Source organism: Neofelis nebulosa, chromosome 9 (assembly GCF_028018385.1).
Source record: "Neofelis nebulosa isolate mNeoNeb1 chromosome 9, mNeoNeb1.pri, whole genome shotgun sequence".
Classification (NCBI taxonomy): Eukaryota; Metazoa; Chordata; class Mammalia; order Carnivora; family Felidae; genus Neofelis; species Neofelis nebulosa.
In genome coordinates, this window is record NC_080790.1 from 32,262,432 (window position 1) to 32,275,348 (window position 12,917).

At 39.2% G+C, this 12,917-nt stretch overlaps 1 protein-coding gene across 3 annotated transcripts in view; it reads right to left on the bottom strand.

Annotated features, from left to right (window-relative positions):
- Window positions 1–12,917, bottom strand: part of CDKL4 (cyclin dependent kinase like 4) — a 54,676-nt gene that overhangs the window by 30,840 nt on the left and 10,919 nt on the right. For all 3 annotated transcript variants that reach the window (XM_058683129.1, XM_058683130.1, XM_058683131.1), the window contains exons 2-3: window positions 9,914–10,137; window positions 6,540–6,661 (exon numbers count right to left, since the gene is read on the bottom strand). In XM_058683129.1, the coding sequence (XP_058539112.1) occupies window positions 6,540–6,661; window positions 9,914–10,081 (290 nt within the window). In that variant the 5' untranslated portion in view covers window positions 10,082–10,137. The remainder of the gene's footprint in view (window positions 1–6,539; window positions 6,662–9,913; window positions 10,138–12,917) is intronic.

The following is a 12,917-nucleotide window of genomic DNA, read 5'->3' on the forward strand; positions in this document are numbered from 1 at the left end:
TACTTAAACTAAGCTTGTTCTCTGGCACTCTCAGAAATTTTATAAACTAACACTTCGTAATAAATCCCTTTTTGCTTAAACTAGCTGGAGTGAATTATGTTGTTGAATCCTGACCTGCTCAGAATTCAATACCAGAAGTAGATGTGGGCAAAAAGGATTGGGAATTGGGGACTGGCTATCTGATTTAATTAGGTCTGAAGGCAGGAGAACTTAATTACCATTAGTGACTGGAATAGATGGTAGATGGGCACCTAGTGATGGGATAATTGTTAAATCATCATCTGTGGTCATCTGGAAAAAGTGCCTTCTCAAGGCAGGGCTTTGGTGGACTGAATGTGATAGAATAATATGGGAAACGTAAATAATCAAAGAAGAGTGGGGTGTGCTGGCTCTTTCTAACTTCATGAGAAATTTTTAAAGAGGTCACGTTTAGGGCTTTTATATCTTGGTTCAAGGCACAGTTAAGAAGCCAGAGTTTCAATGCTTGCCCTAAAAGAACCCCTTTTTACTTATGTCTATAGGGCTCAGTTTGTGGACCCATAGGAATACCGTGAAATGACTGAAAAATCAGACACTGAGAATAATCCTACAGGGTACTAAGTGACAACGTAGATTTGACTTGTGTGAGTTTAATTAGTTTCTCGGTTAATTAACTGAGAAAGAGCTATCTAAGCCTCAAGAAGTGAAATGTGACTCTCGGAAGTATTCATATTACTAAGAGCACCCCAATTTCCCACCGAACATCCCGTGTCATGCAAAGTAGTGCCCAGACTTGTATGATGAGGCTGATTTTGCCTTGACAAGAAGCCTCCAGTGTTCTCACTTGAGGCAGGTGCATGGCCTGGGGATGCCTCTTCTCAAGGCTCCTCCCCCCATCACCTCTCAAAGTCAGATTTCAGCATGTCCCAGGGGGCCTATTACAAAGTCAAACAGAGGAAAAGGGTTTGTGCAGCAAAAAAAGAACTATAAGATGTTGCTAATTTACAGTGGTGAATGCATGTAAAAATGGATTTCACTGATGTAGGACCAGACAGGAAGAATCATAATTTTAGACTGGGCTGATTATAACACTATGGGCAAACTTACTAGAGATTCTAGTTTCAACAGACTATCTGGAGCAGCTAGGAGTGGGTCTAGTTGATTGCTAAATTGGTTGATTGAAACCTAGACGAAATGGTTGTCTATGGCAATTGAAGTTGACTGCCAGAAATTCATTAGGAAAATGAGGAGGAGGAGATCCAAAGATCTGAGGAGACAGGAGTGTTGGAGAGGATTCTGCACATGCAACATGCTTATCTACCTCCCAACTGTGTCTCCTCAAAGTGTATAATGGTAGCACCAATTTATGCTCTTCCTCGAATACATAGTATGGCTTTCAGTTTTCTATTTTGGTAAAGAAGCAGCCTACCAGACACTTCCACTAGGTTCTTCCTACCACAAGAGTTTTCATTCCTTGGGTCAGAGCCAACTGGCTCTTCTTCCATCTGTTAGTGTATCTATTTCAACTACCCAGTTAGGAAATGGGGAAATAATCCCAAGGATGGATTTGTGGATGTGGTAGGATGATCATGAGATGCATTTGAGTCAAGATTTCATTTACTACCAGACCTAATGCTTAATGCTCCCCATCCCCCCAAAACTGATGAACCACAGTGGCTTTCAAAGTCACTGGGGACTGGTTTTACCTCAGAGCATTGTCCAGTAATTCCCAAAAGATAGGGTATTTCTCTTTTCCCAGTGCACAACTGTCCTGTAAATGGCGGCAGACTACTTTAGGGCAGGCTAAGGGGAAGAATTAAATACATATGTGTGATGTCATTGTAGGGCTATGCTTCAAGGACAGCCGTCTTCCCTTGGTTCACAAGGCCCTGGCTCTGTGAATTGGCTACTGTGGTGACTCAAGTCAAGCTTCTAGTCCCCAGTTTTTATAGAACAAACGGGACTTTAGTGATCTGCCCATCTATTTTGGTTTGAGAGAACCTATGATTAATTAAAACATTTTGATCATCACTATGGCTCTGTTGCCTATTACAGCAATTCTGGAAACGAAGCACTACTACTTGGTTTCTGTCATCCAGCGATCCCACCATCCCCGCTGAAATCAGGAAGCCATTTCAGAGAAAGGATCTCCCCACTTCATAATCTGGGACATGACGCTTGTGCAACCCTCACTAATGTATTTCTCAGTACTCATGATTCACTGCTATCTCTCCACCAGACCACACCCGGTCTCACGGGAAATTTTCTGTGAACAGTTAACTGAGAAAGAGAAAGAAATTCAAACCTTTTATGTGTCAATTATAACTCAATAAAGCTAAAATTGAAAAAAAAAAAAAAGAAAGAAATTGAAGCCCTGGTTTACAGATGTACATAATATGCTATTGTCAGCCAGAAGTGGAGTGGACAGCCATAGTTTTATAAACCCATTAGTAGTTTTATAACATTATAATCATTTGTAATTTTTCTTTTGTATCTCTGGTTCCTCATTAGATTTTAAGCTTCCTGAAGGCAGGATTATTCCATTATACGTGGTGCAATGGGAAAGAAAATCCTTTCTCTGGCGGGAAGGCAATGTCTATCACATCACCAATTAACTTACCCATCGTACTTACTGTAGAACACAGAATGGGACTAGATCGTTTTAAGTTTAACCAGATGATACCAATTTCAGTTGCTGTACATCCGTGTGGTTTCTTTACCCGAGCAAATCCGACACCGTCGCCGTACTCAGTACTCGCCATGCCGCTATTATCTAACAAATGCTTTTTGTGCTCCCCACAAAGTAGGGGACACCAGAGGTTCCATCTGGCAGAGGAAGCAGTACTTTCACCATCTTAGTGTTAAATCAGCTCTTCTTCATGAGGTAACTTAGTCCTCGGGTCTCTGGATGATCATCTCACCATCCCACAGCCCATCCCACACATCCACCACGTCGATTGTCTCATGGCTGCACACCGTGACTTCCCCAAACCGCGAATTTACCCTAATAACGGCTCAAAGAGGGTTGGTATGTATGTGGCCTGGTTGTTTACCTCTGTTTGCTAGTCACTGGTTTTACACTCTCCTGGCTGTTCTCTAAGTAGGTTTTAAGAAGGGAGTGGGGGGTAGGATTTCTCATTGTAAAGATTATGATAGAGATAGGGAAAGTGGAAAAGTTTAGAATATTCTAGATTAAAGGAAGAGCATCAGCTAAGTCCTACCAGCAGGAAAGCTTATGCATCATAGAGGGAGAGAAAGATGTTTAGTTCAATTAAACAGGTACACGTGTAGTATGTACTGTACGTTTTATTTTCAGGGCCTTGAACAATTATATTTCTAAGTTTCAAAGGGGCACCTGGGTGGCTCAGTTGGTTAAGCGTCCGACTTCGGCTCAAGTCATGATCTCGTGGTTAGTGAGTTCAAGGCTGCATCAGGCTCTGTGCTGACAGCTCGGAGCCTGGAGCCTGCTTTGGATTCTGTGTCCCCCCCTCTCTCTGCCCCTCCCATACTTGCACTCTGTCTCTCTAAAACAGAAAATGAGGGTACCTGGGTGGCTCAGTCGGTTAAGTGTCCAACTTTGGCTCAGGTCATGATCTCATGGTCTGTGAGTTCGAGCCCCACGTCGGGCTCTGTGCTGACAGCTCAGAGCCTGGAGCCTGCTCAGATTCTGTGTCTCCCTCTCTCTGCCCCTCCCCCACTCACACTCTGTCTCTCGCTCTCTCAAAAATAAATAAACATTAAAAAAATTATATTTCTAAGTTTTATGAAAATGTAATTTATAAATTAACTTATAGGGTGGCTGAACAATCTGTCGTCTAAGCCAATACAAAACCCTATTTAGTTCACAATAAAGTTGAACTATGAATTAATTCCTCATTTAAACTGTGTTTTTTAATTAATTTTTATTTTCAGAGGAAAATATGTGCATTCACTAGGATATAGGGACAATTCAAAATAAATTTTCAATTATACTGAAAATTATGCTTTATAATCTCTTTTTTTTTTTTTTTTACATAACATTTCATGAACATTTTCCCCAGGACACAAACTATCCAACTTCCTTATTAATGGGTTGGATGTATAGTGTTCCATTGTATGGATATAACAAAGTGCATTTAACCAAAGCTTTACTATTGAAAAATTAGGTCAGTCCCAGTTTGTTGTTGTTGTAGTAAATAATCATGTGTTGAACATTCTTATGTGTAACTTTTGCACCTATCTGATTATTTTCTTACTACAAATTTCTCTAAATGTCCTTTCTTGGTTAAAAGATGAAAACCATTTAGGGGTGCCTGAGTGGCTCAGTAGGTTAAGCGGCCAACTTTGGCTCAGGTCATGATCTCACATTTCATGAGTTCGAGCCCTGTCAGCACAGAGCCTGGAGCCTGCTTCAAAATCTGTGAACCCCCCCTTTCTCTGCCCCTCCCCCACTCACATTCTGTCTGTCTCAAAAATAAATAAACTTTTATTTATTTATTTATTTATTTATTTATTTATTTATTTATTTATCTTTATTTATTTTTGAGAGAGAGGTGGAGTGTTAACGGGAGGAGCAGAGAGAGACACACACACAGAATCCGAAGCAGGTTCCAGGCTCTGAGCTGTCAGCATAGAGCCCGAGGCAGGGCTTGAACTCACTAACCATGAGATCATGACCTGAGCCGAAGTCGGACGCTCAACCAACTGAGCCACCCAGGCACCCCCAGGGAACTTTTTTAATGTGTTCTGTTTGCTGCTATATCCTTAGCACCTAGCTGGAAAAACAGTAGTATTTTACTCAAGTTTTTTTGAATGAATATATTTTCAAATGGGGCACTAATCCTTTAAAACATTTGATTTGCAAAATCTGCAAGTAAAATGATATCAATTCTTCATCTGGCAAATAATTACCTAATTTGCCACTTCTTTTTTAGTTTTGTTTATGGTACATTTTGTCAAAAGGAATCTCTAAAGCTGATATAATTTAATATTTGGCAGTTTAAGTCCCCTTTTTTCTTTTTAAAAAATTTCTTGATTTAGAGAACTTGCTTTTCAAGTTAAAAAAAAATCCCATTGGCATTCTGATTAGATTTTGTGCAATAAATAAATAAATTAGGGAAGCAATATCTTTATAATAATGAATATTTCTACCCAGAAATACATGTTCATTTAAATAAAATCATTTATGTACCTCACTTAAATTTTGTAGTTGTCTTTCCTATGTAGAGTCTGAACAATTCTTTTTATCTTTATTTCTAAACTTTTTTGTTACTGATATTTGAATAAGATCCTTCCCCACTAGCTTTCCTAACGTGCTCATTGATACAAAAGCGGCTAATTTTTATGTGTGGAATTTGGGGTGCTGTACTCATGATACTGAATTCCACTGGTTATAATGATCCTTTAGGCAATTATCTTAGATTTTGTAGAATACTATCATCCATATAAAGACAGTTCAATCTTGTTTCCAAAGTTACATATTCTATTTGTCTTTCTTATTACATTACATTGGCTAGAGCTCTCAGAACAGTGTTGCCTTATGGTAGTGACAACTGACTTCCTCATTTCTCACTTGAATGGTGGTTCCTTTAGTGCTGAGTATAAAACTAGCTGTTGATCTGAAGAGGGGCGTGTGTGTGCATGCATATGCACTAAGAAAGCATTTAACCCTACTTTGCTAAGGTTTTTTTTTTTTAAGAATCAGGAAAGGATGTTGAATTTATCAACTGCCTTTTCAAATTTTATCAACCACATGTATTTTTTCTCCTTTAACCTTTTAGTGAATTATATGGATTCTAATTTCAGTGGAATCCTAATATTGAACCATGGTTCATTCCTTGAATTGAGACAATCCAAGACAGGCATACCTCGTTTTATTGCCCTGCTTTATTGTGCTTTGCTTTATTGTACTTCACAGACATTGTGTTTTTTCACAAATTGCAGGTTTGTGGAAATCCCCTGTGGAGGCAGTCCACGGGTGCCATTTTTCCAAGAGCATTTGCTCACTTTGTGTCTCTGTGTTTGGTAATTCTCCTAATATTTCAAACTTTTCATTATTATTGTATGTTATGGTGATCTGGGACCAGTGGTTATGACTCGCTAAATGTTCAGATGATGGTTAGCATTTTTCAGCAATAAAATATTTTTAAATGAAGGTATGTACATTGCTTTTTTAGACATGATGCTATTGAGCACTTAATAGTCTACAATGTAGTGTAAACATAACTTCTGTATGCACTGGGAAGCCAAAAAATTCATTTGACTCACTTTATTGCAATGTCGGCTTTATTGCAATGATTTAGAACCAAACCTGCAGTATCTCCGAGGTATGCCTGTAGGGAAGTTAGCCTCAAAACGCGTTGTGATTTATATTTGCAGTAGATTTGTCTTCCTAAATATTTTTATTCTAGGCTAATATTCGTGTTCCTCTGAGCACATCCTAACTCAGATGGGAAAGGGGTAGCCAGCAGACACATCTTGGTAGAAAGAGGACTGTGTTTCATATTTGAAATTTGCCACAGTTAATCCCACATATAATGAAACCAAATGGCCACAAGAACCTCAGTTTCTGTGTCACTTACCCTTTGGGGTTTCTTTCCAGCTCATTTAAAAGTGTGTGATCACAGTATTCAAAAACTAAATGCATTTTCCTTTTTCTCCTGAACACCTCAATGAGGTTCACAAGGTTTGGGTGCTTTAATTGCTGCAAAGGAATTGAAATACAAAGTCTGGTGATTTTCTTTCTTATAGTACTTTCTCCCCAGATCCCTTACAATTTGAACAATAGAAGGCCTTGCTTACCATGCCCCGTGCATCTCTTGTGGATAATTTTATGATGGTTACTCACAAGAGGAACTACTCTTGGTAAGAATCATAGAAACTTGAGGTTGAAAAAGAAGATGTTTTTCTTCTTTAAAATAAATCCTTTAAGGGTTTATTTAATGTACCTGTATATAGATGGTAATTAAACTGCTTGAATCTCTCTGGAGATAGCAAATAAAGTGCACAACTTAAAATACAGGCACTGATTCCACAAACACTTTCTGTAGTTTGTGAAAATTCTAAACATCCAGGTCATAAAATAACCTGAATAAAAAATTGAAGAAATGGAATTACTGAGTAAAAGGCTCTAAAAATTATTAATCCCCACTAAGTTTGCATATTGTCATGGGTTTAAACCCAGTCTGGATTTGCGTGTTGTTTTTCAGAAATACCAGATCCCAACGTTCAACTCTGATTAAGCTGCCTATTCTACGAGTCCCCACAGTGTGTTTTTAATTTATTTATCATGTTTTCATCTCTGTTCTTTGATTCTATTGTTCTCTCTTATGCTTAGATGTCTTATGTGCTAAATTCCGTCTCAAGCTGAAGGATTTCACAAGGCACCTGTTTAATGCTATGAACCAGAGGGAAAATTCTACTGAAGATAATCCATCATAGAGTTAACTATATAACTTATCATCCAATCAGGGTAACAAGCATAAGCCAAGACTGTCCCAGGCACATAGGCAGATACGGTCATCCTGCCTACAGCTAGGGCCACCATGTAAGTTAGCACACAAACCAGGAGGCTGTTGAGAGCTCGTTTGGAGGTTGTAGCAGGGGAACGCAGCTACTCCTAGGCCCTTGACGGAAGAGCGGTCCTCCTGTATCAGGGAAGGTCGTCCTCTTCGGCCAAGCATGCAGCTCCAAGCTCCAAGATGCACATGGAGTGGTGAGGGAGGAAGAGGAAAACAGCCTAGCCAGCCAGATCAGCCAAACCACCTTTGGCAGTCCAGGGGGTGACAGATCGCCCTCACACCCTAGGGTGCTTTTGAAAGACGGTGCTAACCAGACCGGATTCTGGGACAAAAGCTATGAATCAGGACATCTGATCACTCCTACTTACATATAACTCGTCTTCCCTATTGTTTTCCAGTATACAGATACATCACTTTCCAAACCCTCTACCACTTACTCAGAAAGATATATAGAGGGAACACTATTGTGTACACAGTAGGAGCTGCATAAATACTTTGCAGGCCCAGTAGCGATAGCCTCCTCTACTTTATTACCTGTAAGCATGACTTGAAGGAAAAAAAAAAAATGAGTCTGCAACTATGTGTCTGCTGTTCAACAGTTTGGGAAAAAGGACTCCATTATATATTAAAAATATGTCCAGAGCACAAAATCAACTTGCCGTTGCCTAAGACAGCGGAGAGGCAAACGGGAGGAAACAGGTCACACAGGTAAGCTAGCTGCTTTGTGCTACACTGAAAACCACAGGATGGAAATGAAACAGTGTCTCTACCAGGAGGCTAAGGGATTCACAGATGCTAACCTGGTCAAACCCGGTTTGGGGTAGATGAACAATACATATCCCCTTTGCAAATTAAATTAACTTAACCCAGGAAAACAGTGACTTGTATCAGTAACACAGGTGATAAGGAGGACAAAAATCAAATCACATTTAAATAACAGGAAGATAGGAGGAAGGGACGGGAAGTTTATCATGGAAGGAAACTGTTCAGGGCATGCATGGGTATAACATACCAAAAGCAGAAAAGGGGTACGTTATGGGAACCGTCACCAGAGACCAAGCTGAGGTGGAATCTGGCTACTTTTAACCTTCAAGTCAAATTGGGGCACTGTGACCCAGGAGGTACTACGAGCATTAACCTTATTTGCAGTCGTGGGTAGGTGGGAGGTGGGGGATAAAAAAGCATTACTTTCATTAGAAAACAACCCACAGCCAGGTCAGACACACCCTGTAGCTTAGCTCTGTGATAAGTTGTCTGCTGACCAGCGCCCTCTGCTGGCTGCGAGGTAACAGTGAACCGGTTTTGATGATGGATGTACTTGAAAACTCAGTCGGTGTATATGAAATTATATTTTAAACTATTACTAGTTTTAGGAATCCTGCTGCAAATAATACTTGGAAAGTACAGATAATATTATCATTATTATCTCTCTTTAAAAACTGACTTCTGGGGTTTTCCTAAAAAAAGATGACACATGTCAAAAGTGAAGATCGGCTGTGTGTTCTTGAGGATATAAATCACGTTTCTGTTATTCCAAGTTGGTCTCCAAACCTTCTGTGCCCCCAAGGAGTTTGCTGGAAATGCTGAATCTCAGGCTAACCACACACCTTCAACTCAGTACGTGCATTTTAGCAAAGTCCCCTGGGGATTCCAATGCACATTAATGTTTGGGAGGTGCTGCCCTGTGCCTCAGTTTCCTCCCTGATAAGATAAGGTGCTGGATGAGAAGTGTCGCTAGGTTCTTTTCTGGTTCTAAAACCGTAACATTTCTAGGACAGGAAAACATTTCCATTGAAGACTTATGAATCTTACGTGTCAAATCCTATCAGAGTAAAAACAACTTTAGGGGCACCTGGCTGGCTCAGTTGGTAGAGCATGTGACTTGACCTCCAGGTCCTAGTTCAAGCCCCACATTGGGGATAGAGCTTACTTAAACAACAACAACAACAACAACAACAACAACAACAACAACAACTAACTAACAGATTATTTGTGGAAAATGTGTATACATAGCTGAGGGAGATACTCAATAGTTCTAAGAACCAGTGGAACACAGGAAGGACCAACCCCTATGGATGCCACAGTCCAGTCCTGGGGGATCCTGTGCCGGGAGATGGTCTTCTAGTTGCCTGTTTGTGGGGAGGAGGATTGGGTGGGGGATGAGCGGAGAAAGGCGGGGGTGGGGGAGGGTGAACACTGGGATGAAGGGACTCAGGACAGTAGATATTTACCAACCAGAATGGAAAGTACTTCAGGATCAGAGCTGCCAAAGTCCAAAGTGATAATCAACTCATTTTCCACAGTTGCTGATGCCAAGAAATTTAAGTCCAATCAGAAAAACAACACCACTTTAAGATGCATTCAAATTGTAATTTGGGCATACATATTTCACCCAATACCATGAGGTTATAGATATATAGAGAAAGTTAACCTACCTTCAACATACGTATTTCTCTTAGTGCTATTTTCTTAACAACAGGATCATCTTCAGATTCCACAAATTTTTTAATAGCTACCACTTGTCCAGAGGTTTTGTTTTTGCATTTGAATACAACCCCATAGGACCCCTCTCCAATCTTAGCTAATTTTTCATACTTTTCCATTATGGTTGAAGTGACTTAAGGTACTGTATTGATTGCCTTGCAGCACAATGTTGCACCTGGAAAATAAGACGACTCAGCTTGATCAAGTCATCAAGGTCAATGTTCTCACAATCTTTTACATAAAACCATTTTACTCAGGATGCCAGAGATTTATTTCCATCGATTAATTTTAAATACACTTAGAAAGATGTGAACATTATTTTGGCAGTTTAGTTCAGTCTTTATGTGGTTCTTTGAGCTACTGCAAAGATTTCATATATTTCTTTTTTATTTTAAGATTTTTATTAAAAAAAATTTTTTTTAACATTTATTTATTTTTGAGAGAGAGAGAGAGAGACAGAAGATGTGGGGAGGGGCCAAACAGAGATGGAGACAGAGGATCCCAAGCAGGCTCTGCAGTGGCAGACAGCACACAGCCCAGTTCAGGACTCGAACCCATGAACTGTGACATCATGACCTGAAGTCGGACACTTAACTGACTGAGCCGCCCAGGTGCCCCAAGATCTCATATATTTCTTATAGTGGGTCTGTATTTACTTCAGTTGAATTAAGGAATTCGTGGAAAGGAACCTTATCTAGTCTATTTTCATCATCCTCAAGTAAATGATTAAAATATGATGCTGTAAAATCCAACTGAAGGAACATTTTTATACTCTTGATTACATTGTTTCTCTTTTCTCTCCTCACCCATTTGACAAGGGGGTTTAGGAAGAACTGAGAACCAGACAAGGTACAAAGTGCTACACTTCCACCTGGTGGACAGAGGAAAGAGCAGATATGGACTGTCAAATAAAGCAGCCATTAAAAACAGTAACAAAATCTTTCCAGCTCGGCTCTTATATGTATGAAGGAACATATCCTTAAATTCTTAGCTCCCAAAGAAAAGAAAAAGCACAAAAAAGAGGACAGATTTCTCTAATTTTTCACGAATGCTTTCATATCCATAATGATGTCCATGGAAATATTTAATTTGTTGGTCCTGCATCACCCATGTGTGAATTTTGTGGTGACTGGATCACATGGTAAGTAACAAATAAGACCACCATAATTAAAGAAATCAGTGTAGGAATTAAAAATATAAAAATTCAAGTAAGTCTCAAAAATCCCACCCCACTTTATCCAGCAGAATCTTAATATAATCTAATAGTGATAATAAGAGCTAGCCCTTAAATAACATTGTCCTAGGAAAATCACGTACAATTTGCACAACCATTCTATGAAGTAAGTGCGATTTTCATCCAATTATATGGATGAGAAAACCAAGGCAAGGTGAAGCTAGTATGGAATTAGAATGCAGGGAGTCAAGCTCCAGAGACCACAATTTCAATCACTAGGCTATACTGCCTCTCAGTTAATTCAAAAGAATGCACAGCTTGGAGAACCATTTTATCCAGGTCTTAGTATTAATAAAATGTCAAGTAAAAGAGGTGACCCTTTTCAGATTTCTCATGTTCAAATGAGTATCCTCTTTCTTTTTCTTTTTTACTTCACTAACATCTTTTCCACCCACAGATTGTCTCAATGGAGAAAGAAATCATCTACTCTCACCTGTTACCATAGAAAGACACAACTGGGGGAGTGTTTACCTTGGTAAATGACTATTACTAAACCATTTTACAATGCCTCATTTTTTTTTTTTTTTTTTTGTAGATTCTATTCTTTCTTATTACAGGGAGAAAACTGAAGCATACACTTTTAAATAACACATGGAAAATGAAAATGAAGCATACACTCTTAAATAACACATGGAGAATTCATCACAGATTATGTTCTGAAATCTCTATCAGTTATACTGTATTTTTATATAGGTATTATTATCTTTTTTTTTTTAATTTTTTTTAACGTTTATTTATTTTTGAGACAGAGAGAGACAGAGCATGAACGGGGGAGGGGCAGAGAGAGAGGGAGACATAGAATCGGAAGCAGGCTCCAGGCTCCGAGCCATCAGCCCAGAGCCCGATGCGGGGCTCGAACTCACGACCGCGAGATCGTGACCTGAGCTGAAGTCGGACGCTTAACCGACTGAGCCACCCAGGCGCCCCTATAGGTATTATTATCTTAAATCTGTTTATATATAAACATGCATAGATTTGTTCTTTAGCCTAGTTACAGGTGATAAAACAGTAGAAACTAGGAATTTGCTTTAGAAAGTTATCAGTATAGATCTTTGTGGATTTATGAACTTAACCTACTCGATAAGCCCTATGGTTACTGGAAGAAACTATGAATATGCCAGAAAGCTTACTCATGATGTTCGTCTATGTATTATGTTCCTATTTCCCTCTAGATAGATATTTTGATCTATTGATCTATGATTTTCTTTTTTTTTTTTTTTTCCCTAACTGGCTTAATAATGATTGAGTTCTCAGACTAATATTTAGATTTCTTAGACACATCAACCAAACTTCTGAATATGATAAAATAAAACACCAGAAAAATAGTACTTTACCTGTTAACCTCTCAATGGTATCTGCTTTCTAAAGGGCTTATATGCTCATGGACGATGGGTCTGAGCATGCAGGCAGGAGTTAGACCACGACAGAAATTCCTCAAAGGGATTTATGGCTTTAATTCCAGCTTACTAGGACTCTACCAGAGTTTTAAGAAGCAGTAATTTGTATCTCTTATCTGAGGTACAGCCCAACTATCTGTTTGATGACTATCTCTACACAAATAGAATCGTTTCAAAGTCAGTTTGTTCTAAGCCAAACGCCTTCTTTCTTATCCTCTACCTCTACCTCTACCCAAAGACACATACCTGCTCCACATTCTACCTAAACGGTTTGTAAAGATGTATATGGTGGGGAACTTTGAGATAGCCAAGGATAATGATGGC